Source organism: Mirounga leonina, unplaced genomic scaffold, assembly GCF_011800145.1.
Source record: "Mirounga leonina isolate KUSES-001 unplaced genomic scaffold, KU_Mleo_1.0 Mir_115, whole genome shotgun sequence".
Taxonomy (NCBI): domain Eukaryota; kingdom Metazoa; phylum Chordata; class Mammalia; order Carnivora; family Phocidae; genus Mirounga; species Mirounga leonina.
In genome coordinates, this window is record NW_023270268.1 from 91,591,210 (window position 1) to 91,615,794 (window position 24,585).

General features: G+C 45.6%; 1 protein-coding gene across 5 annotated transcripts; it reads left to right on the forward strand.

Annotated features, from left to right (window-relative positions):
* The first annotated feature begins 111 nt into the window (after positions 1-111).
* Positions 112-24,488, forward strand: POPDC2 (popeye domain containing 2). 5 transcript variants are annotated; one of them, XM_035000095.1, is made up of 5 exons: positions 112-1,469; positions 5,717-5,825; positions 11,254-11,644; positions 23,980-24,100; positions 24,195-24,488. In XM_035000095.1, the coding sequence occupies exons 1-4, from the start codon at positions 979-981 to the stop codon at positions 24,057-24,059; spliced, it is 1,071 nt and encodes a 356-aa protein (XP_034855986.1). In that variant the 5' UTR covers positions 112-978; the 3' UTR covers positions 24,060-24,100; positions 24,195-24,488. The 5 variants fall into 5 exon arrangements, with proteins under 5 accessions (XP_034855986.1, XP_034855985.1, XP_034855983.1 ...); XM_035000094.1 differs by having other exon boundaries at positions 23,980-24,487; XM_035000092.1 differs by lacking the exon at positions 24,195-24,488 and having other exon boundaries at positions 113-1,469; positions 11,254-11,785; positions 23,980-24,065.
* Positions 24,489-24,585: the final 97 nt, after the last annotated feature.

The window sequence follows — 24,585 nt, forward strand, 5'->3', positions numbered from 1 at the left end:
TGGTCTGAGTAATGTATTACCATTGTATTAACTATTACTAGATCCAGACATAAGCAGGAGAAATTCAGCTTAGAATTCAAAGAGCTGCTTTGCATAGTCATTTTTGTTTAATGTGTGTCAAATAAATGCCTAGTGATGTTTATAATGTGACCTAATAAAGGCTCTGAGGGATTTTCCAGTTCTCACTGTTAGGATTTTTTCTTATAATAGTCCCCTACTTTCCTACTTTGATGTGTCCTCCTACCCCAGGAGAGCCCCTAGCCCTCCCCACAGGAACTCTGAACAGTATCCTGCCTGAGGCACTGTGGTAAATTCTGCGCTCACTTTTCCTTTGTTCTCCCGCCTGCCTCCCTGGCTCCCGAGGTCTTGTCCTCTGGGGAGATATGTTAAGTGCCCTGCCAGCCTGCCTGTGTGCCTGGTCTGTTTTTTCTCACTGCCAGTACCTCTTGGATTCCAATTCCAAACATGGTATGCATCTGGGGTCACCCTTTCTTCCGGTGCCAAGAGAGACGCATTCCAAATGGAACACAAGTGTGCATCCCGTGCTGGGCTCTCCTCATTCTGGTGGGGACAACTGAGAGCAGGATGTGGCCACTTTATCCCTCACAGCTAAAGTTTTCAGCCCCAGAGTCCTAGCTTTGCCTCGGGACAATTTAGGTTTGCTGCTGAGAGCCAAATGTGAAGACTGTCCTAAGAAACCTGGAGCCAAGGAAGCTTGCCAGAGCTCTGCGGAGAGGGCCAGAGCCTTGCTGAAAGAAACAGAGAGGGGAAAACAAGTTTAAAAATCCTCCATGAAGTGTGCTATGCTCTGCCATTTATTCCCAAAGCTCCTGGAGGCATTCCTCTCAGGAAAGGTGGAGTTGGTGGCGAGAAGCCGGATGTGAGGAGACCTCCTGGGAGGACAGACTAATCCATTTTTTGAATTTCCTATGTGGGGACAATCTTAGAGCCCCGGCAAGACTTTGAGACACCCCGAAGATGAGTGCTAACAGCCAGGCCGTGAGCCAGCTTCTCTGGCAGGGCCCCGTGTGCGCTGGCTGGAAGCGGGATCTGGAAGGGGCAGTCTACCATCTGGCCAACTGCTTGTTGCTCCTGGGCTTCATGGGGGGCAGCGGGGTGTATGGATGCTTCTACCTCTTTGGCTTCCTGGGCACGGGCTACGTGTGCTGTGTGATGTGGGGCTGGTTTGATGCTTGCGGCCTGGACATTATCCTCTGGAGCTTCCTGCTGGCAATGGCCTGCCTGCTCCAGCTGGCTTACCTGATCTACCGCCTGCGCAGGAACACCCTCCCTGAGGAGTTCGAAGTCCTCTACAAGACACTGTGTCTACCCCTGCAGGTGCCTCTGCAGGTGTACAAGGAGATTGTTCACTGCTGTGAGGAGCAGGTCTTGACTCTGGCCACTGAGCAGACTTATGCTGTGGAGGGCGAGACACCCATCGACCGCCTGTCCCTGCTACTCTCTGGCCGGTAAGCTACTCCGTCACGGCTCAGCATTTCCTCCCTCTGCCCATGCTTCTCGTTTCCTAGTGTGTCCCTTTCCATTCTGAGGCCCCTTCCATTGAGGGAAGGATGTGGCAAGTCAAACAAACAAAAACAGATTTTTTTTCTAAGCATGGGTTTGGTTCCTCTTTCTTAGCATTTTCCAAGAGGAAACAAGATCATGAGATAGCTTCTCGGTTGGCAGGAAGGACTGTGTGTGCACTTGGTGCTAGGAGGTGTGGGGTGAGTGTTTCTTGAGCCTGGGTCTAAAATGACCGCACACATGCATACACACACACACACGCATTACACACATCGGCAGGTCATGCTTAAGCTGCCACAATATCTCTGTAAGCTTTGAAAAAGTGAACATTTCAATAAGGCTGATTTGTTCCTTCCATATGTATTCAGTATTTCCTAAGTGCTGACTATGTGCAGGGAAGAGTGCCTATATCTTGCCAGGGCATCAAGGAAAGAGCCCCAATTATGTTGAGGATATCCTATATAGACTCTGTGGGAAAGCCATTTGGTATACAACGAGGTGGGGAGAGGGAATATTCCTTGTCCACTTTTCCATTCCTATTTGTTCTATTGAGATTCTTACAAACCAGTGATCAAGTACCAAGAAGACCACACAGTGAAGGAAGAGTAGTGATGCCCATACATGTCTCATTGAGGATTTGGTAGAGATACCTGGCTGATTCCTCTTAGGACGGGTGACAGCAGAAATTAGCAGAAGTGGTCTTAGTCAGGATTAGTGTATGCCCAATCAGCCTATACATGAGTGTTGGCCATTGGCTGACATCTTCTGAACAAATACCACGGGGCTCCATGCTGTACATTTGGGAGGCAGTTGTGGAATCTTTGAAATATTGCCCTAGTGGGACTTCTATGTGGGGCTGAGCATCAAACAGTAAACTATGTAACCTGGTACACTTGGGCTGCCTCCATGGAAAGCAAGCAAAGTACTTCAAAAGCTATTTTCTCAGTTTCCTTCCCTGCTTTTTTGAGACCAGGAGAAGTTGATAGAAAAGGTAAGATCGTAATCTTATCAGCAGGCTTGATTCCAAGGTGGGGAAAAAAAGGGGAAAAAGAGTTTCAGAATGATGATGATGGTACCACAATGACTACTGGTAGTAATAACACGCATTTCTGTACTACTGTGTAGAATCAAAAGCGTTAGGTATACGTGAGATTTTGTTTGGTCTCAGAGTCCTGGGTTAAATGATCTATGAGACTTTTGTGGGGAGACATTTCATTTCATTTATGAATAAATTGAAGTGTAAACAAATGGAATGATTTGTAAAGAAATACATGTGTAAACAGAAGTACATTATGACTGTTGCCAAAATGTTTGCCGCCTACAGTTCCATGCTTCAAATAAAGACAATCTGGGATGCCCAGGTGGCTCAGTCGATTAAGGCTCAGGTGATGATTCCAGGGTCCAAGGATGGAGTCCCCGCATCGGGCTCCCTGCTCAGCGGGGAGCCTGCTTCTCCCTCTCGCTCTGCCTGCCGCTCCCCCTGCTTGTGCTCTCTCTCTCTGACAAACAAATAAATAAAAATCTTTAAAATAAAGACAATTTAAGAAATGTTCTCCTTCAGGAGATCCAGGATGTTATTTGCTGCCCATTGCTCTTCTGTTCAGAGGAGGGAGCTGAGACAGGTGGGAGAAAGGCCCGCAGCACTTGTATGGTGTATGATTATTATATGATATTTTTAATCTATTTTTAATATGATGAATTTACCATGAATTTGTAGAAGACCCCTTCCCTGTGACGGGGAGAGGTGGGCTTGCCCCTTCAGTGTGGCTTTTCCTAGTATACTTAGCATCAAAAACCTGAGTCAGAAATTAGACAGGTTTTTTTCTTGCTTTTCAAGGTTTGGAGTAAGAGTTTTATTTATTATCTTTCCATGTCATCCTGTCTCAATTTTGCTAAGTTGGAGCTGGGAGAAGAGGCTTCCTGTCTGTGACCAGGCTCCAGTTTTATTTTATTTTATTTTATTTTATTTTATTTTTTTAAAGATTTTATTTATTTGAGAGAGAGAGAATGAGAGAGAGCACATGAGAGGGGGGAGGGTCAGAGGGAGAAGCAGGCTCCCTGCCGAGCAGGGAGCCCGATGTGGGACTCGATCCCGGGACTCCAGGATCATGACCTGAGCCGAAGGCAGTCGCTTAACCAACTGAGCCACCCAGGTGCCCGACCAGGCTCCAGTTTTAAAGGAGAATCATTTTACCTTGGGCTGGTGGCAGTTGAGGTACCCAACACCTCAAAGGTGTACAAGAACGCTGTGCCAGGAAGTAGGGACTTCTTGGGTGGACCTCCCCCATATCATGTGCAGGCTCTCATCTGGAGCCCTTTGCTGAAACCTCAGATGCCCTTTCTGTTCTGTTTTAATATATGCAACCAGTCCCTTTTAAGACTCAGAAAGGCCAAGTGACTTCCCCAAGCTTTGTCACATTGTTAAGCTGGGCTTACTGTTGGTGAGTTTCTCTCCTACAGAATTCTCTCATGCACAGCCTCCTAGAACTAACTGTCTAAGCTCTTCATGTGGGAGGCAATACCTGTCATCCAGGGGATCAAGAAGGAAGAAGAGACTTAAATGATAAAGGGCATAATATACCAATTTAAATGGCTTCAGGGAGCCATGTGGGCTCATTAGATGTTATACTTTAAATGATGACACTCCTCGTAGTTTGCTCAAGTGGTCAGATCCCTTGCCTGAGGATCTGGTAAGAGGGTCTGGTGCATCCAGCAGCAGCTTTGTTCTCTCCTGCTATCTCTCTTCCTGTATTCGAGAAGCTCTTCCTTGAGATGTTAGTCCCGTTTTATGGTGACACAAGTGAGTTCACACAATCAATTCAATCTGTTCCTTTCTTCTCTCCTTTCTCCCTCCATTCCTACCTTCTTTTCTTACTTTTCCCCTTCAAAAATATTTATTAAAAGCACTAGGGACTAAGGATCCAGTGTTAAAATATGAAAAATACTGTTCTTACTGTCTATCAAGAAAATCAATAATGCCTGACATAGTGGCGAATCATAGACATGATGTTTCCAAGGAAAAATGCAAAGTGCAGTCAGAGCATGTACCTGGTGGAGCTAACTTTTCTGGGGAGGTCAACAAAACTTCTTGGAAGAAGGAATGTTTAAGCTGAGATCTGAGGAGATGGTGGAGATTGGGAAGAGGTCCAGCTAGAGGGGACAGACTATGTGGAGACCCTGAGGTAGGAGAGCATGGCACTTCATTTTCTCTTGTATCTTTTATTACTCAGGGAAGTTTTGCCCGGCTATCTCTATATATCACCTGGTCTTGTAGGAGCACCTGTGTTTCTGCCATCGGAGACTATGGGCTGACACCACATCCTTGGCTTGGTGTGAGAGCTACATCCCCTTCTGTCTTCCATCTTAAGTTGTCAGACAAAAGGCAATAGCTTATTAATTGGTGATGGTCTTTGGTAATTTGTATGCATGCATATATGCAGCCATTCATTAGGAGCAAGATTTGGAGCGCTAATATCCCATTTGGCCAGAACTTAATCACGTGGCTATACCTAGCTGCAAGGGAGGTAGGGAAATGCGCTCTAGCCGATCAGCCGCAATCCCCGCTAAAACTCTAGTACTGTGGAGGAAAGGAAAGAGCAGATAGGGGAAGACAGACTACCACACCACCATCTATCCCCATCCTCATTGGCTTCTCAGCATCCTATTCATTTTTCAAAAGTCAGCTCAAATGTCATCTCTGAGAAGTCTGCCATTTGAAGAGAACTAATCTCTCTCCCTCCTCTAGTCTCCGGTTCCACAAGGGCACACACTAATTTACACGTCTGGGATTTCCACTAAATTGTGAAATCCTTAAAGGCAAGGATCAGATCATACCCATCTCTGCTTTTCCAGACCTCCAGGAACACAGGAGGTATTCCATACGTGTATTTAGCCAGTAAAGCTCCAGGGGAAAAAAAAAAATGGAACAATAGCTCTTTCCCGATGGACAGAGTGTACCTCAGAGATCTCTTTATCTGCCCCCCCCCTTTGTTTGCTAGAGACACCTCCTTTCCTGGTATAACTCAGTGTTAGAGAGAGGTTGAAGCTGAAACTCTGAGTTTTCCAGGGGAAAGAGGAAAAAGCCCATATTGGATCCTAACCATTTTCCATTTCTAAATACGTAATTTCAACTGAAGAGGGTTTGGGTGGCCACTTTCCTTTTCCCACACAGTCTCTTCTCTCCCTTTGCCAGGGTTCGTGTGAGCCAGGATGGGCAGTTTCTGCACTACATCTTCCCTTACCAGTTCATGGACTCTCCTGAGTGGGAATCGCTGCAGCCTTCGGAGGAGGGAGTGTTCCAGGTAATCCAGAGCCTGTGGCGGCTCTGGCCCACCCTGTCCCACTGTGACCCAGGAATATGCCCCCCTCCAGCTTTCCCCACCCACATCTCTTCTCTGAACCACTGCCAATGTGATGCTAGGGGTGGGAGCGCTCTCCTTCTGTGGAAAGAGGGCCTGGGCTGCAGGCAGGGGATGGAGGCAGGGAGGTGCTAACCCCTTGAGAGGCCATGTCACTCCAAGGCCAAAAACTCAGGAAGACCCCCTGACCACAACATAAAAACCCACACTCTCTAAACACATCCCACTGTTTTACAATGGCCATGCTTGGCCCCTACCCTACCTTCTCTCTGAAATACATTTCCGCCCTCCCAAACGAGGCCATGGCAGCTTACTTCCTCTGAAGCCTGCCCAGATTGACCTCATCGGCTTCTAATCCCCACAGCTTTGGGTTTCTGTCTGTGTGACTTTCTATTCCTTTTACTTATGCTGACTGGGGCGCAGACTGCTCTCTGCTCTAACGATTTGGTTTCCTTTCCTGACTCTTTGAGGTAGAAATCTGGGCTTCCTCTTCCCTCTATTCCCAGACTCCAAAGGACAGTACCCTGAACACAGTAGGTGTTCAGTAAAGGTTTGCTGACCTGGCTTGGCAGTGGGCAGCTGGTGTCTCAGGGAACTCTGTGAGGCAGTCACTGCCATGCTCCACGGTGGGGGCCTGGCTGCGTGGCCCTGCTCTCTTCTCTGCCAGTCCTTCAAAACTTGGTTCTTTGCTTTGTAGCTCTCCCTTACTGAATGGCTACTATGTGTCAGGCACTAAATATTATGTTGCCTTATTGATTCTCACAACAACCCTCGGGGGTGGATATTATTATTATCCCATTTAACAGGTAAGGACATTGAGGTTCCAAAAAATCAAGCAATTTGCCCAAGGTCTTCATCTAGAAAGTGACAAAGTGAAGTTGCCTGGCTCAACTATTACTCTTCTTTTTTAAAAAGAGCAGGACACCAGTAGAGTGGAATACAGACAGACAGACAGACAGACACACACACACACACACACACACCCTATCATAGGGACTCCCCTGTCCAGATAGTTCGCTAGTACTGGGTGCTATGTGACTTTTACCACTTCTATTGGGGAGTCCCTCAAGCCAGCATAGGAACTAACCCCAGAATAGACACATGCCAGGCAGGACCACCTGGTTGGGCCTATTTCTGCCCCAGCCTGACTCCTGGCTCTATGAGGACAGACCCTGAGGGGTAATCCCGATCCCACTGCTGGGCCACCAGCCCTAGGCCTCCACTGATCAAGTTCCTTTCCCACCACACACACCCCTACCCTCTCCAACCAGTCCAACAGCCTTCTATGAGAACTCCTTCAGGCCCCTAAGAACCTCCAGGAGGGCCGAGTCAGGTCCTGAGCCAGCCAGACCAGCCTCTGTTTCTGACACTGACACCGAGCAACAGGTGGGGGATAAGCCGGGTGTCCTCCCCTAAGCTCTGCTTGAAAGGAGAGGCTATAACCCCGGATGGCCTCTCAGTCTGGAATGTAGCTACCGTCATATTCCTCCCATTTTTATTTTTAGTGCGCACCTCCTTTGGGAGCAATGAGATCCACACGTTCGTTATTGGCTGTGTAAAGTCCCATTTCCTCTTTGCAAATGTCAGGCATTGTCCTGAGTTATAGTTCATCCTGTCCTTGCCTTTTGCAATTACAGTCTTTGCGGACTAATAGGGCAATCCACAGTGACTGAAGCATAATTCTCATTGTGTTTACCACAAATGAGTCAATGTTCCATCACACCTCTCAGCAATCCAATTAAATAAGAACTTACTGACTGTTCAGCACTGTGCCCTCTTGTTGGTCACCAAGAGCACAGCATAGAAGGCGTCACACAGAAATCATCATTATTTCCCCAGTTTACATGTGTCTTACTGGACCCGAGCCCTCTTTCCATATGTTATTTCATTTAATCCATTTAACCAGCCTCTGAAATGAGAATTAGAGAAAAAGGTTGTCAAAACTTTATTACAGACATATGCATAATATATGGAACCAAGCATTAAGCAGGCTTCCTGAAGACCTTTGAGGAAGGACTTTATACAGGACCTGAGAAAGTGACATTCGGTTGTTTTGCAGCATGTAAGATTTGTGGTCTTTACCTGACTCATTCATTCACTGCAGTAATGTTTACTGAGCATTTATTATATACCAGGCACTGTTAAAGGTGCTTGGGATGTATCAGTGAACAGTACAGAAGAAGTTCCCTGCCTTCGTGCAATTTGCATTCTAGTAAGGGAGATAAAAAATAAGCCATAGACATAATGAATAATTATGTAATATGTTAAAAGATAATGAGGGCTAGTAAAAAAAAAATAGAGTGGTATAAGAGAGGTCTAGTTGCCATTTTAAATTGGGTGGTCATAGAAGTCTTTTGTTGAGCAGGTGACATTTGAGCAAAGACCTGAGGGAGGTGACAGTGTGAGCTCTGAGAAGCTGAGGGCAGAGCATATTAGACAGAGGGAAGAGCCAGTGCAAAGGCCCTGTGGTGGGAAGGACTAGCATGTTTGAGGTGCAGAAAGGAGGCCTGGAACAGAGAGAGGACAGGGAGAGAATAGCAGGAGAGGAAGTCAAAGACGGGATGAGGAACCACATCATGTAGGGTCGGTGCATAAATCTTCTAAAGAGAGCCAAAAGGATTTCCTAATGCATTCGGTGTAGTGTGTGTGAGAGAAAGAGGATCAAGGAAGACTCTAAGGCTTTTGGTCTGAGCAACTGGAAAGATGGAGCTGCTGTCAACTGGAACAAGGGAGCCTACAAGCAGAATCAGTTAGGCGGGAAGAGAGGAAGTTCACTTTTGGATATAATAGATCTGTGTCATCTATGGACATTTCAATGGAGATGCTGCACTAGCAGTTGAATATTTGAGTCTAGAATTAAGGAATGAAGTCTGAGCCTGAGATACAGATTTGGGAGTTTTGGCATACAGATGATATTTAAAGCCATTGGATTGAATGAGATCACTGAGTGAGTGTGTTTAGAGAGAGAAAGTGTTTAAGAATGGACCGACCCTAGGATACTCTAGTGTGTAGGAGCTAGAGATCAAAAGGAAGTCTCAGAGGAGCTGCCAGGAGATTGTCCCAAGAGAGCCAGACACCCTGCGGGCCACGCAGAGAAAGCGCATCAAAGAGGAGGGAGCTTCAGCAGGGTTGACCAGGAAAACTGATGCCCCACGCCATCGTAGAGGTCACTGGTGACCTTACCAGGAGCAGTGGGTGTGGACTGCAAGGGACAAAGCCTTGCTGGTTTCAGAGACAGTGAGAGGAGAGGAGCTGGAGACAGCAAATACAGGCTACTCTTTTTCTGGAATGTTGCTGAGAAGGGGAGTAAACTAATGAGGTGGTAGTTAGCCAAAGAAGCGAGCTGGAGAAAAAGGATTTTGATTTATTTTAAGATGGAAGGAAGTAAGATCATGTTCATAAGCATGCCCATGGTCTTTGTGTTTGATGTCAAGGACGCTGGTCACGTCCAGAGTGACTCTAACACTCACCCCCTTCAGGGTCCGGACTCTGATTTCTTGTTTGGGAACTGTTAGCGCCCCTCCAGCATGGGCCCCGGCAGATAGCGACAGCTCCTTGCTCAACTGCTAGGAAGGGGCAGATTGTGGGTACTACTTGCAGCATTTTCTCTCCTGAGGCAGCGTGCTCAGAGACACTAAGTAATTTGTAGGATGCCACACAGCTGGTAAAGGGGTAAGGCTGGACCTTGAAGCCAGCTCCCAGGCTTGATGAGGTAATTTCGGGTCCCGACTTCAGTGCTGGGGATTAGGGGGCGAGAAGCAGAGGGGAGGAAGTGAGTGAAGCAAGTGGACACAGGGTACTGCAGAAGGGGAGAGGAGAGGAGGGTAGTGGGAGCTCTGGGACATAATGCAGGAATTAAAAGGATTATAGGAGATCCCTAATAAAGGATGGTTGGAAGTCAACCCTACCCTTAGAAAATCCACATGAAGAATTGAACACAATGCCTGGCGCACGGTCACCTCCTAATAAATGTTAGCTGCTGTCATCATCATTATCATCTCCGCTGTCCTCATTCACAAATCTTCATCATGAGCCCTGCTGGCCTTCTCATTTCTAAAGTATTGGGGCCATGCGGCGCCTGGGAGGCTCAGGGAGTTAAGCATCTCCTTCACCTCAGGTCATGATCCTGGGGTCCTGGGTTTGAGCCCAGTGTCGGGCTCCCTGCTCAGTGGGGAGCCTGCTTCTCCCTCTCCTTCTGCCCCTGCCCCCCCATGCTCTCTCTCTCAAATAAATAAATAAAATCTTTAAAAAAAAATTTTTTTTTTAAAGATTTTATTTATTTATTTATTTGAGAGAGAGAGAGAAACAGCATGAGAGGGGATAGGGTCAGAGGGAGAAGCAGGCTCCCCACCGAGCCGGGAGCCCGATGCGGGACTCAATCCCAGGACTCTGGGATCATGACCTGAGCCGAAGGCAGTCGCTTAACCAACTGAGCCACCCAGGCGCCCTAAAAATTTTTTTAAATAAATAAAGTATTGTGGCCAATCTGATTATAAAAAATTGTGTGATTCTACACCCTATTCCTTTACTATCCTAGTTAAGCTATTCTAGTAAGCCTAGCTTTACCACTCCTCATTGCTTTAATAAGGATTTATCAAGCACCTGCTACGTGCCAGGCACACATTTCCTACCCTGCAAGTGCAATTTAGCTTTGCGTCGTGGGCCCGCAGTGAGTGCTCAGAAATCCCTACATGGCTAAATAAATGGAGAGTGGGGTGCCCTCGACTTTGTGCTTTTAAGAGCTCCTCTTCCTTCCTGCCCTTCTTCTGACTTTAGCCATCGGATCTCTTTGGTTACTTGTCGTGGCCACGTCAAGAGCAGCTCCCTGGGCCTGAATTCCAGGCCAACATTCTGCCACTTGATGCAGTTTGGCATGCCTAATCAGAAGCTCTTCTCTAACTGAATTGCTTTCCAACTCGTCCTTAATCCCTCCTGCAATATATTCTCCTTCTTTATTCTCAAAACAAACTGTCATCAGCGCGCCGGCCTATCTTCAGGGCAGTAGGAGGCCCCGTCTCTCTCACGAGATCATAACAGACTCAGAACCTCCCTTAGCCGTTAACGGTATCAGCCGCGGGACCACAGAATGTGAGAGCTGAGGAGACTGGGCGTGGAAGCTGAGGCTCCAGGGGGTGAAGGCCCAGTGAGTGGATGGCTGGACCCAGGGCTGCTGACAAGGACACCCTCCATATCAGAGCACGCAAGTACAAGTCATTCCCTGGACCTCCTCCAGGCGAGGCCAGGGTGGGCGCTCCCACAGTTTCTTCAACAAAAGTGCAGCCGTTTGTTGAGTAACTGTATATTTCTCTGTGCTAAGCATGGGCGTTTAGTCTAATTTAAACCTTCACTCTCTTCTCTGGACCCCTCTCAGGTCACTCTGACTGCCGAGACCCCGTGTAGCTACATTTCCTGGCCCCGGAAAAGTCTCCACCTTCTTTTGACCAAAGAGCGATACATTTCCCACCTCTTCTCAGCCCTGCTGGGCTATGACATCTCAGAGAAGCTCTACGCTCTCAATGACAAGCTCTTTGCCAAGTTTGGGCTGCGCTTCGACATCCGCCTCCCCAGCCTCTACCATGTCCTGGGGCCTGCGGCCTCCGATACAGGGCCAGAGTCGGAGAAGGATGATGAGGAAGCCCGTGAACCAGCCATGGCCTCATCCGCCCAGCAAACACCCCCTCGCTCTCCTCTTCCGGCTTCTGCCGGCCCCCCTGCACCTCCTTCCCGGGCCAGGATGTCCAGGCCTGACAGCGGCGTCCTGGGTGAGGACTCCACCAGTCTGGTGCTGGAGGATTTTGAGGAGGTGTCGGGATCAGAATCGTTCATGGATTATAGGAGTGATGGGGAGTACATGAGGTGAGGGAGAACTAACATGGGCCCAGCCACCCGGCTCAGGATCCTGTGTAAGTACTCAGAAGGTAACTGCCACGCCTTCCTGCCAACAGTTGGCCTTAACTCGGCTGTAAGGGCAAAAAAAACTCTTTCATGGAGCCTGTCCTCTCAGAGGACTCCCAGAAAGTGGCATTAACCCAACCTTGCAGTAGCGACTCATTCCAGGTGCATGCAAGGCATGAGGGATTTTTTTTAAACTCATTTTTATTAAGTGTGATTGCATTTTGGAAAGTGGGCTGGTTGACATTTTGAGCAAGTGAATGGTTGTGAAATTGTTTGCAAGTTTGTGTGAAGAGTTAAGGCCTTAGATAGCTAGGGCTAAAGGGGATTTTATTTGTGGCGTGCGTTTTAAAGGGGAAAAAATGCTGCCATGGTTCTAATTCCTATCCGTTCTTCCTAGCGTAGAGGCAGCTCTAGAAAGCAGTCACTCTTTAGCTTGGGTTGGCAGCTAGCTCTGTTAAAATCACAAATTTCAAAGAGGCATGTGATATAGGCTGATCACCCTGGAGGAAAATGTCCCACCTTGCTCTCCTCTTCCCCAGTGGAGAGTACCTTGCTTACTCAGGCAGAGGACTGGGTGCTGCTTTGTTATTCTAATCATATGGCCTGGCTTTCCCCCAAACCACACCTGTGTGAGGTGGATGGGCACTAACGTGGGAGGACCTAACAGGAAGGGCAGGATTTCCCTCACAGCTCAGGAGAATGTACAAGAAAGGCTATACTGAGTAGTTCTGGGAAATTGCTCTCACATTCCCCCTGGTTGCTCTCACAATGCTGTGACATTTTCCTCTGGGACTCCACCTGGCCATGGCGGAGGCCTGGCTTTTCCTGAGGAAAATCCCACTGTTGCCAGTTGGGAAGGCCTTTCCAAGTGTGTGTGTGATGCAGGGGCCCACGAGACCCGTCATCCTCTGGGAAGCACTGACAAATTTTTCAAGAAACTAGCCCAGGGAGGAAGGGTTCCAGGGTACACAAGGTGAATGAGTGAATGTTTATCTGTTTTGTAAAAACAAATTATGTAAATGATGACAGAGGCAGGGGAGGTGAATGATAAGAGGTTAGATGTCTTGTTTGATAGATATGGAATTTGTCGTCTCCTGTAATACCACTCCCTAGAACCATAGTTGGGCTGATTCTGGAGTAATTCCATGGATCTATCTAGGACTCAAGATCACTCGTTGACTTCCCCCATTTGCCCTGAGCACTCTCATCACCTCTTTCCCATTGTGCTAATCCTCACTGTCCTACTTGTCCACCCCCATCCATGCATATGGGTCACATTCTGTGGATCCCTCTCTTTGTCCAGCACGCTTACCCCCCTGTACACACTCTTCACTCCTGGTAGCTCTTGGTGTTCTCATGTTTTTCCTGGTTTCTTCTTTTCCTGGTTCTATTTGCTCTTTTTTCTTCCCTCTTTCTGACTTCTGCTCAGTCCTTAGTTGCCTGCATTTGCTGCTCAGGAGAAGGAAAAAGTCCTTTTCTTTTTCTTAGGTAATTTCTCCTCTCCATATTTGTCCCTTACATTTTCCCCACTTTTATCATTCATGTATTTCTCTATTACCTTTTTTTCCTTTTTTTCCCCACTTTCCTGCCTTGCTCTTTCTCCTAAACTACCCTGCACCCTCATCTTGGTCTTTAATCCATACTCTTCCAAGATTAGTACCTCTCCCTCTGCCTGTAGATAAAACCATTCGAGTGAAGGTGTGAATATTCCCAGCTGTAGGTGGCTACACGTTTCCTGCATGAGTTTTCCCAGGCGTTAGGAGGCACAGCATGATAAACCAGAAGGAGAGCCAGACTGGGCGCCTGCAGTCCTGGTTTCCGTGTCTGGGTCTGCTACTTTTTGCAAACCACATGACCTTTCCAAACCTCACTTTCTGTGCTTGAGTGTGTTGGACCAGCTGGACCCCAAAGGTCTTAATGGATTTATGTAAGAAGGCAATGGATGAGTTGTTCGGAAGAGGAAAAGAGAAACAGTCAGCAGTATAATGGACACGGGCCCCAGGACATCCGAGTGTCTTTCAGCAAGAATCCTCTGCCATATTTTACTACTATTTCTCTTTTGACTTGGGACTGTCCTGCTTGCTGAATGGTGGGTCCTGCTTGATTAGAAGTTCCCTCCATGCTGCACCTGTGAAGAGTCTACCCCCTACCGTGTGATGACAAGTGCGGATGTTCTATGTGAAAGGAGGTCACCACTCAGTCTCAAAGCTCCTCCACCCTTAAGACTCTCATATGAAAATACCTCCTTTCAAATCCAGGTTTTTCTGAACCTCGAGAGGAGAAAACTGCTCATATAACTCCCTTTCTAAAGTAGTGGTACTGGCAATATAAAGAGAGTAGGTTTTTCAATGTTTTGTTTATTTAGGTAATAGAAAGGAAAAAACATATTATTTACGTCCAAACCACAGAATTTTGAGAGCAACTTGAAAACCTGGTCAAGTTGTACAAATTTCAGATGGCTTTCAATTCAGTCTGTGATCATGGGGTACTTTAAACCGGAGATCGTTTTCTGGACTTGTGTTTTGGGGTGCTTGGTTTGACTTAATTTGCCATCAGGCCCCTTCTAGGGCTATTCCTTTAATGAGTAAGCATAGTCCTTTGTGGTTGGTAGCGATTTACTACTGTGTCCTTTATACAGGGCACAACTCACCCTCTATTCCCTGGCCCTGCAGTTACCAGCATTATAAGCTCAGTGCTGTTCATCCTGGCACAGCACTTACATAAGAGGCAAGAAGCTGGCTGAGTTCAGCCTCATTGAGAATGACACAGCTTCATCACAATGACACAGTGCTTGTCCCTCACACCAAGACCTGCTAAAAATAGTCTGGGCTTCCATTAGAGCTCTCTTTGGAAGACGGTGCATCTTTTTTTTTTTTTTTTTTAGCTTTTTATGGTGCTTTATTCTGGTCTATATTTCTTTCTTTCTTTTTTTTTTATGTTATGTTAATCACCATACATTACATCACTAGGTTTTGATTAGTGTTCCATGATTCATTGTTTGTGCATAACACCCAGTGCTCCATGCAGAACATGCCCTCTTTAATACCCATCACCAGGCTAACCCATCCTCCCACCCCCCTCCCCTCTAGAATCCTCAGTTTGTTTTTCAGAGTCCATCGTCTCTCATGGTTCGTCTCCCCCTCCGATTTCCCCCCTTCATTCTTCCCCTCCTGCTATCTTTTTCTTCTTTTTTTTCTTTAACATATAATGTATTATTTGTTTCAGAGGTACAGATCTGTGATTCAACAGTCTTGCACAATTCACAGTGCTCACCATAGCACAAACCTTCCCCAGTGTCTATCACCCAGCCGCCCCATCCCTCCCACCCCCCACCACTCCAGCAACCCTCAAGACGGTGCATCTTTTAGTCTGGTGGTACCCAGAATTGAATGTTGTTTCTTTTAATGGACAGAGCAGCACTGCAGCATAATGCATTCATGCAGGGTCTTCCAGTTAGACCTCCCATTAACCCGGCCTTCATGACACACTTGAATTCTGGGGACGCTCTCCACAACATTCCATTTTGTGTCTTCCTTACAGGAGATGCTCAGTGAATGCAACTCTGGAGTGAGCAGTGAAGTCAGATCACAAGTCTGTTAGCACAAATTAATTGAAAGCTGTTTGAAATTTGGCCGATTTTGATTATGTTTCCAAGTTATTCTGAAAACTGTGATTTGAAAGTAGAAACCATACGTTACTGCCTTTCTCCCTATTATTTAAATAAATAAGCAAGCAAATGAGAAGCAGATTACAACATGGAGGCTAATTGCGGTCAGGGAAGGAGCACAAGACCAGGACAATAGTACCAAGGGCCAGAGAACCAATTCACCAAACATTTGAGTATCTACTGTGTATTTCAGGCACTGTGCCAGGTAACTACATCATGAATCATCATGAGTAACAGTAGAAAGAAGTGAAGGTGTTTAATCTGGAAGAGATGAGCAAGAGCGATAGCCCCACGTTTCAAAAAGAAGGGGAATTAGAATTTGCCTTCCTCTGGTATAGTTCTTGAGGGCAAATGAGGTAAGGGCTGAAGGGCTTTGCGCAGTGTTAATAATGGGATGCCTCACAGAGTTGTGAGTTTCTCACCATTGGAAGAGGCCAAGCAGGAAGAAGAGGGGATCTCAGAGGCCTTACAGGTTGATTCCGGCTCTGAGAGAAGAACGCCCTGGGTTGTTGCTGGTAAGGTGCCTTCCAGCTCTGTGACGCTACAGTTCTGTGATTCTAAGACCATGGTTCTGTCACTCAGCCACCATAAAGAGCAGTTGCTCATCTGCAGAACAGGACTAATAGTCTCATAGATAATTAACACCTACTAATAGGTAGACAGGTAGGAGGTTGCTGTGAGGAGTAACTGAGATAATGTATACAAAAGTAGTTTGTAACTTGTGAAGCGCTGGATGAATGTGTAAGGTATTTCATGATCCTATTGTGTGTGGAATTGTCTAGCAATCTCCCTCTCCCTCTGTCAGAGGCACACGATTTTTCCGCTCATTTCCTCCCAGTCTGGCTTTCCAGGGAAGGTGGCAACTGGCAGAGGCCCCTGAGAACAAAAGGGCCAGCAAAAAGATGGAGACCCAGAGAAAACACACACAATGAGCTCCTCGGCCCCTGAGTAACCGACAACTGGCCAGAGCCTCACCTCTTTTCCTTCCTTGGCTCAGGGGGAGACAGAACACCATCACACCATACCCACTAGTCACGCTCTACCCATCGCGTGCAATTTCTCTCTGCGGCGGCTGTCAGGTGCTGTTGTAGCTGTCGGGTTTGTTAAACAGCACTTTTCCCGCAGAAACCACTGGAAAGACTCCGGGAGTGGAAAACGTGCCCTTGACCGTGGCATGGCAGGAGCTGCCCCGGGGCCTCGGGTTCTGGGTGTCTGGGTGGTAGCACCGCTCTCCCCGCCAAGGCCCCGTGTTGGGCAGCTCGGCTGGAGCAGCGGCTCCCTCCCAGCCCCTGGCTCACAGCAGCCTGCCGCCGTGCCCGCCCCGACGTCCCCCTGCTTGTGTTGTGCAGGCCTCGTTCACCTACCTGTCTCTGTGTGAAAATAAAAGACGGGGGCCTTATTAAACTCATCATTTTGCCATACAGACTTTTTGGAAACTCGTTCAGTAGTGCCAGATAGGAAGAAGAGTTCTGTAGATTTTTCATGGGAAGCACTGAGGGTTGATCTCTTGGTCTCTTCCCCTATAAAACGCGAGGTTGGGCTAAATAACTTCAAAGCTGGTTTCTAGAATGAAATGATTCAAGGATACAACTGCCCCTACCATGTCAGGCCTTGGGTCCAGCTAAAACAGTGGGAATTAGCAGAAGAAGATAAAACGGAAAAGAACGCTGGGAAGTGAGGCAAGCTAGCTGGAGCCAGAGTGCTGAAATCCTGCCTCTTTTTCTTTCCACAGCTTCTAGAACTCCTCTCCATAGTTACTCTAAAGTTATGTCCAGGGGACAGGCCCCCTTGGCTCCAACCCACACTCCTGAACTTTAAGGATCCACAGGCTACCTTCTTCTCCGGCCACACGAATCCTCACAGGAGGGTCACTTGAGTGCCCACCCCGTCGTACCCACTAGAAGGCTCATGGGCCAGGTCGGAGCAGACCCAGGAGACATCAGTGCTACAGCTACTCCAAGGGCCCCCAGCAACTTGTGCAGATTTGCCCTCACCAGCATTCCTTCCAGAAGAAGGCACCCAAAAATGCAAAAGCACTGATTCCATCCTTCACTAACTGCAGAGTCTTGGGCAAGTCCCATAGGCTCTCTGAGCCTCTCCTGTAAAGTTGGGACTTATGAAACCCATCTCACAGGGTTGTTGTGAGCATCGAATGAGATGACTTAGGTAACGCACCTCAGACCTGGCGTGGCACCTCGTAAGCACTCAATAAATCACTCGGGCTTTTGTCCCTATGTTGTTTCTTGGAACTGTCTGTAAGGGTCTCTGAAGTCAGCTAGCCAAGAAGTTTTCACGGTTTGCTTGTTTGTTTGTTGTTTTTTCCAGTTAGATTCAATTTATGGAAGTAGAAATTTAAAAACCTAGTTTTCCCTTAAGCTTTTAAGTTCAACTTACAAATCTCTTGTTCTGTTTAGGACCCTAGCATTAAACAATAGTTTTTAGGGGGACTTTAACAAACTCAGTTAATTAAATTTCCTTAAACACTTCAAAGTGGGTTTATAAATTTAACACCTTCTATTTTACTTTTTCCCTAAATACTTCAGCATATATTCCAGTTATCCATTGTTGTGTAACATTCATACCTGAAATGGTGACTTAAAATAGTTTATTTTGCTGATGCACGTGGGGCTTGACTGGGCCCCGCTGGGCTATTCTCACTCAAGGTCTTTTGTGCTGTCGTGTTCAGATAGTGGCTCGGGCTAGAGTCATCTCCAAGACTTCACTCGTGTTTGGGACCTAGTCTGGGGACACTCAAACGGCTGAGGACCGAAACAGCTGGGAGTCCTTGGGCATCTCTGTCTCCCTCTCTCTCTAATAGTTTGTTCATTGTGTTGCTGATGGCAAAATTGCTGTTGCAGTTACTTGTTGCATGAATATACCATAATTTATTTATCCACTCTACTGCTGATGGGCATTTGGGTTGCTTCTAGCTTGGGGTGATTATGAATAGCACCGGTATAAGCACTCTTGAAAGCATTTCTTGGTGCACATACGTGTACATTTCTGTGGCCTATAGCTAGGACTGAAATTACTCAAGTATTGGGTACGTGAATGTTCAACTACAGTAAATACTGCCAAACAGTTCCCTGATTGTACCAACTAATATTTCCACCAGCAATGTGAGTTCTAGATGTTTCTCATCCTCCCAATGGTTGACCCTTGTCATTTCAAAAAATATTTTAGCCATTTGGGTGTAGGTAGCAGCATGTTGTTGTGGTTTTAATTTTCATTTCCCTGGAGAGTGATAAGGTTGAGTATTTTTTCATATTTTTATTAGCCATATAGATACCCTCTATTGTGAAGTGTCTATTCTTATTCTTACTCATTTCTCTATTTGTTTGTATGCTTTTGCTTATCGACCTAAAAGAATTCTTCAAATATTCAAGTTAAAAGTCCTTCATTGCTTATATTCAAATATATTCTCCCACTTTGTGAATCTTCTCTTTTTTCTCTAAATCATGTCATTTGATGAACATGTTCTTTTTTTTTAAGTTTTATTTATATTCACTTATTTGAGAGAGAGAGCACGAGTGAAGGAGGGGCAGAGGGAAAGAATCTCAAGCAGACTCCCCACTGAGCATGGAGCCCAACACGGGGCTCGATCCCACGACCCATGAGATCATGACCTGAACCAAAATCACCAGTCAGACACTTAACTGACTGAGCCACCCAGACACTCCTGAACATATGTTCTTAATTTCAATGTAGTAATTTATCAGTCTTTTTCTCTATCATTAGTCCTTTCTGTGTCATGTTCAAAAAAATCTTTTCCTCCCCTGAAGATATTCTTCTATGTTACCCTCTAGATGTTTTATTGTTTTACATTTCACAGTTAGATCTACAATCAACCTGGATTTGATTTTTGTGTATGGTATGAAGTAAGATTAAATTCTTTATTTTCCAGTGGATATCCAATAGACAGAGCACCATTTACTGAAATAATGATCTTATCCCCACTAGTGTCCAGTGTCCCCTTTGTTATAAGTCAAATGTTTATATAATTTATCAATGCTAATCATCAATCCATAGAGTCTTCAGGATTTTCCATAGATTCAAATAAATCATCTGTAAATAATGATGGTTTTATTTCTTCCTTCCTAACCTATACCTTGCCCCTGCCCCCCTTCTCCTTCTTTTTCTTTTGATGCGTGTTGTGCTGGGTAGGACCTCCAGTACAGGGATGAATGGAAGGGATAATGAAGACATTCTGCTCTCATACCTGACCTTAAGGAAAATGTTTTCAATATTTTACCATTAATTATGATGTGTGTTATTAGGTTTTCATAATACCCCTATCAGATTAAAGAAGTCCTATTCCTAATTTGCTGAGGTTTTTTTTTTTTTAATCATGGATGAGTATTGAATTGTATTAAATGATTTTCTGCATTTATTGAGATTATTTTTCTCCCTTCCTCTGTTAATGAATTACATTAATAGACATGTGACTATTAAAATAACCTTGCATCCCGGAGTAAATCCAATTGTATTAAATTGTATTTTCCTCTTTGCCTATTCTGAACTTAGTTTGCAAATATTTTTTTAAGGAATTTTACATCTATGTATTTTGTAATATCATTGTCAGGTTTGATATCAGGGTTATGCTGACTTTGTAAAAGGAGTTAGGAAGTATTTTCTCTCTTCTTTCCTATTCATTGGAAGAGATCTTTAAACCAAACAGCTTTATAACTCTTGAGTACCATCCCAACAACCTTACCTCCTACTCTGTCTTCTTTCCACTCAGTTGCCCATGCCCAAAACCTTGGAGTCTTTCTATCCATCTTAGTCCTATCTTCAAAATGTATCCTGAATTCAATTCACCACCTTTACTGCCACCACTAATTTCAAGCTACCATTATTTCATACCTAAATTAACTTCAACAGACTTACAACAGGTCCCCTGATTTCTCCTGTTTCTCCTCCCCATAATCTATTGTACAAACAGCAAAGTGGCCATTTAAACATGTATATGATCTCATCACTCTCTTGCTCAAAATTTCAAATGGCTTCCAATTATACTTAGAATAAAATCCAAACTTCTTACCATGTGATATTAGGATTGGTTTATTAATAGCACAGAGGTTTTTTTCTCTCTTAAAGTCTACTGAGAGTCTGCATGACTCATGAGGGTAACTGTCATCATGTTGCAACTCGGTGATTCAATCTACTTTGACCTTCTGGCTCTGTCACCTGAAGAAAGAAATGGTTTGACATTCCAGTGCTAGCTTTTTGATGCTGTGGCCCAGAAAGGATACGTACACATCACTTCTGCCCAGAGTCCATTGACTAAAGGCAGTCACGTGGACCCACTTAATAATCAGCTTTGTGCTTTGTTGATTAAAGAGACTGGGAAATGGGGGGGGGGGAAGCAAAAGGCATGATTGGTGAGTCCTATTCTTCTGGCCACTTATAAGCCAGAAAGCCCTACCTGCCTGTCCTTCAGCCATATTACATTCTGATCTCATTCTTATGTATCATGTTTCAGCCACACTGTTCTTTTGGGTGCCTGTTAGGCATACGTAGCTGCTTTCTATATTAGGGCCTTTACAGATGCTTTTTCTCTCTAAAATGCTTTTCCCTCATAACTTCTCCTGGCTGACTTCTTCTGGCCATTCCATTCTCAGCCCCTGTCACCATCCCAGCTAAGATACCCACTCACCTCACCATCACCTTCTGTCCCCTTGTTCTGCTTGGACTCTCTTCAGAGTCTTGTTTTCTCCTTCTTCTCCTTTTGGGATTCCAATTATGTGCTTGATAGAGCTGTGTTCCAGTGTGTTCCACAGAGCTCTTACGTTCTTTTCTCATTTTTTTTCCCCTGAAATTACACTGTGTATTTCTTTTCTTGTTTGATTTCTGTCTCGTCCCCACATATTTCACAATATATTTCTCCCCTGTCCATTTTGAGAAATTAGATGGCTCTCTTGTCAACCCTTGAGGGCTACTGTGGAGAATAAATGAAGCAATAAACAAACAACAAAAAAGCTCATACATTGTAAATTGAGACTCAATGTTATCTGGGATTCCGTGCCACCCCTCAGCTAGAGGACCGCCCAGGCAGGGCTATTGTTACACACATGTGGTGCATACCAGAGGCTTCACAGGATGGGAACTTCTTTTGATGTGTGTGTCTTTGGGTTTTCTTTTGTTTTGTTTTAAAGATTTTATTTATTTGAGAGAGAGAGAGAGCTCACAAGAGAGGAGGAACAGAGGAAGAGACAAGCAGACTCTGTGCTGATTGTGGAGCCTGATGTGGGGCTTGATCCCAGGACTACGAGATCATGACCTGAGCCAAAACCAAGAGTTGGTCGCTTACCCCAACTGAGCCACCCAGGCGCCCTGTCTTTGTTTTTAAAAGGAACAGACCTTACCTGGTAGAAGTTGTGCTTTTATTATCTAATGATATACATAATGGCAAAAGATATCTGGATTCCTATAAGGTTTTTAGATAAATTTGTGGATTTTTAAAATTCGCCACAATGGTATCTTTATGTATTTGAAATCTAGCATGACATGTTGGTACAAAGCATCTTATTTACTCAGTCTATGGAAAATTCTTTTTTTTTTTTTTAAAGATTTTATTTATTTATTTGACAGAGAGAGAGACCGTGGGAGAGGGAACACAAGCAGGGGGAGTGGGAGAGGGAGAAGCAGGCCTCCCGCTGAGCAGGGAGCCCAATGCGGGACTCAGTCCCAGGACTCTGTGATCATGACCTGAGCCAAAGGCAGACGCCTAGCTGACGGAGCCACCCAGGCGCCCCTCTATGGAAAATTCTTGACATGATATAGATTTGTGAATCTCCTACACTAACCCCACAATAGAGGTTACACATGTGAAAAGAAAATCTCTGGGGTATAGCTTAATATTTTCAGCAATAAAATCTGACATATAGTCAGATTTGCTCTAAGGAGAAGATAGTAAATACTCTTTTTATCTCATGAATACTTATTAAATATCCACTTGTTGTCAAACACTATGCTGGGCACCACATACTTCAATAGGTGAATCATTCAGGGTATCTGTCATGAAGCAGCTTGAGCTCTAGCAAAGGAGAGACATGAATCATAGGCACCCTGTCCCCTCCCCACCAAGGCCTGACTCCTCTGAGGATTAATCTTTTCCCAGAAGACTCCTCAGTCCCTGTGTAAATAGGCTTCTTGTGGCCCATAAATAGTTTAAGATGTAGCTGGATCCATGACGTATATACAAATAAGCACTCTGTCACTCCATTGTGGAAAACATTACAATAGTGGCTGAAACCGCTATATGACCTACAGAAGTTCAGCAGAAGATACCACTTCCTATTTCTGGAATCAGGAAGGATTCATGATGAAGCTGACTTTGAGCCGTGCCTTCAAGGACAGAGTTAGGCAAGGCAGAAGCAATCCAGGGGAAAGAAATACCTGAGTCAAAGACCCAAGGCTGGAAGTTACAAGAAAAGCATGGCTGGAGAAGAGAACCAACGGCTCTTAGTGACCAGCTGTGGAATCTGAGCTCTAATCAAAAGGCAATGGGAAGTGAGCAGGAACATGGTGCATCCCAGAGCAGCGCTAAGGGAAGTTGCATTGAGTGCATACCACAGAACCTGGCAGAATATAGCTGTTTCATAAACGTTCACGTTCTGAGAGACTTGAGAATACAAAGCCAGGAGAACAGTGTTGGCCATTGAAATGGTCAGTGAGGTTGTGAGGCACCAAGGGCCAGAACATAGGATGGCGATGGCAACAGAGAGGCAGACATCTGAGAGATAGCCTGGGGAGAATTGCTTGGGAGAGGAGTCAAATCCATCTTAGAGGTTCTGCATCTTCTTCCCTATATATTCTTGACACCCTGGTTTCCTGTAGACTCCCCTACAAATCTTGACTGAAAAATGTGAACAATGCTCTCAGGGGTTTCACTTCTAATTGTCATGGAATTCATACACTGACACATGTCTCCCACTCAGAAATTTCCCTAGAGATCATGGGATTTTATTTCACTTTTGGTTCACTTCTCTGACGTGATCCTTACCAAGAGTCCTCTTCTGCACAGCCGACGATTGCCAACTGTCGACTGCCGGCTGATAGTTGCTCAATGGCCTGAAGTGCCCTCTACCCAACCAACCCTCTGCTCTGAATCCTATCCATCCATCAAGGCTACTACCAGCGTCCCCACCCCTCCCACACCGTCCCTGCCATTTACCCCACCTCTGTCAGCATTAACCTGTCCCCTCCAGGACTCTCAGAGTCCTCTGGGACCACCTCCCTCAGCTCATCTCCCTCCAGACTTCCTGTCTCGGTGCTTGAGGGCTGGGCAGATTCTTACTTATTGCCCTGGTCCCAACACCTTACACGGTGCCATGTGCCTGGCATTCAGTTGGTAATTGTTAGATCTTTGTTAAACTCAGAGGCTAAACATTTCAACATGGGTCAGATTAGGATCTTAGAAACTTCTAGTTCACTTACCAGCGTTCTTTCGCTTCTGCCCCCTTTCAAGCTAGGGAACTTTGTCTTTGACTCATGCGTGACTGAGTAAGGATCCTTTCTGTTTGGTTTCTCCAGGCCCAGCTGAGGAGCTCAGGCCTGCTGCCCCCCATCTCCTGCCTGTGGACAGCTCACACTGCTTGCCTGCCCCTCCCTGAAGTGTGCGACAGGAGAGCGTTGGTCACCCCTAATTTCACTGGTCTGGTTTCTTCTCTTTTCCCCAAATTGTGTTTCTTGTAACCTGATTCTTCACTATTCACCACATACCTTCTATTTCTCTTCTTCTTTTTCAGCTTCAGGAGCTCTCAAATTATTTGACAGCTGTCATTTCTTCATCACAAACATAAACACATATTTTTTAAACCCTATTTATGCTGTGTTATTTTATCTGACCCAGTAAAACTGACTTTAATGCATCATGGCCAGACACCGTGCCATTGCCAGGAAATTACGTTTAAAAAAAAAAGAAGGAGACGGGGATGACATAAATAGACGTTGATTGAGTTAGGATGCCCCATCAACATAGTGTAGGGTTAAGAAAACAAAGTTCTGGGGCTAGACCACCTGGGTTTGAATTTCAGCACTGCCACTTTCACTGGCTTGTTTCCTAAATGCTCTGCACTTCAGTTCGCAATAAAAAAAGAACCTCATGGATCACTACATCAAAAACTAATGATGCCCTGT

Bases quoted from the DNA above. Each gene is read 5' to 3' on its own strand.
- POPDC2 (XM_035000092.1), top strand. From the start codon at position 979: ATGAGTGCTAACAGCCAGGCCGTGAGCCAGCTTCTCTGGCAGGGCCCC. The intron at 1,470-5,716 runs GTAAGCTACTCC...TCCCTTTGCCAG, and splicing joins TCCCTGCTACTCTCTGGCCG to GGTTCGTGTGAGCCAGGATG. The intron at 5,826-11,253 runs GTAATCCAGAGC...GACCCCTCTCAG, and splicing joins CGGAGGAGGGAGTGTTCCAG to GTCACTCTGACTGCCGAGAC.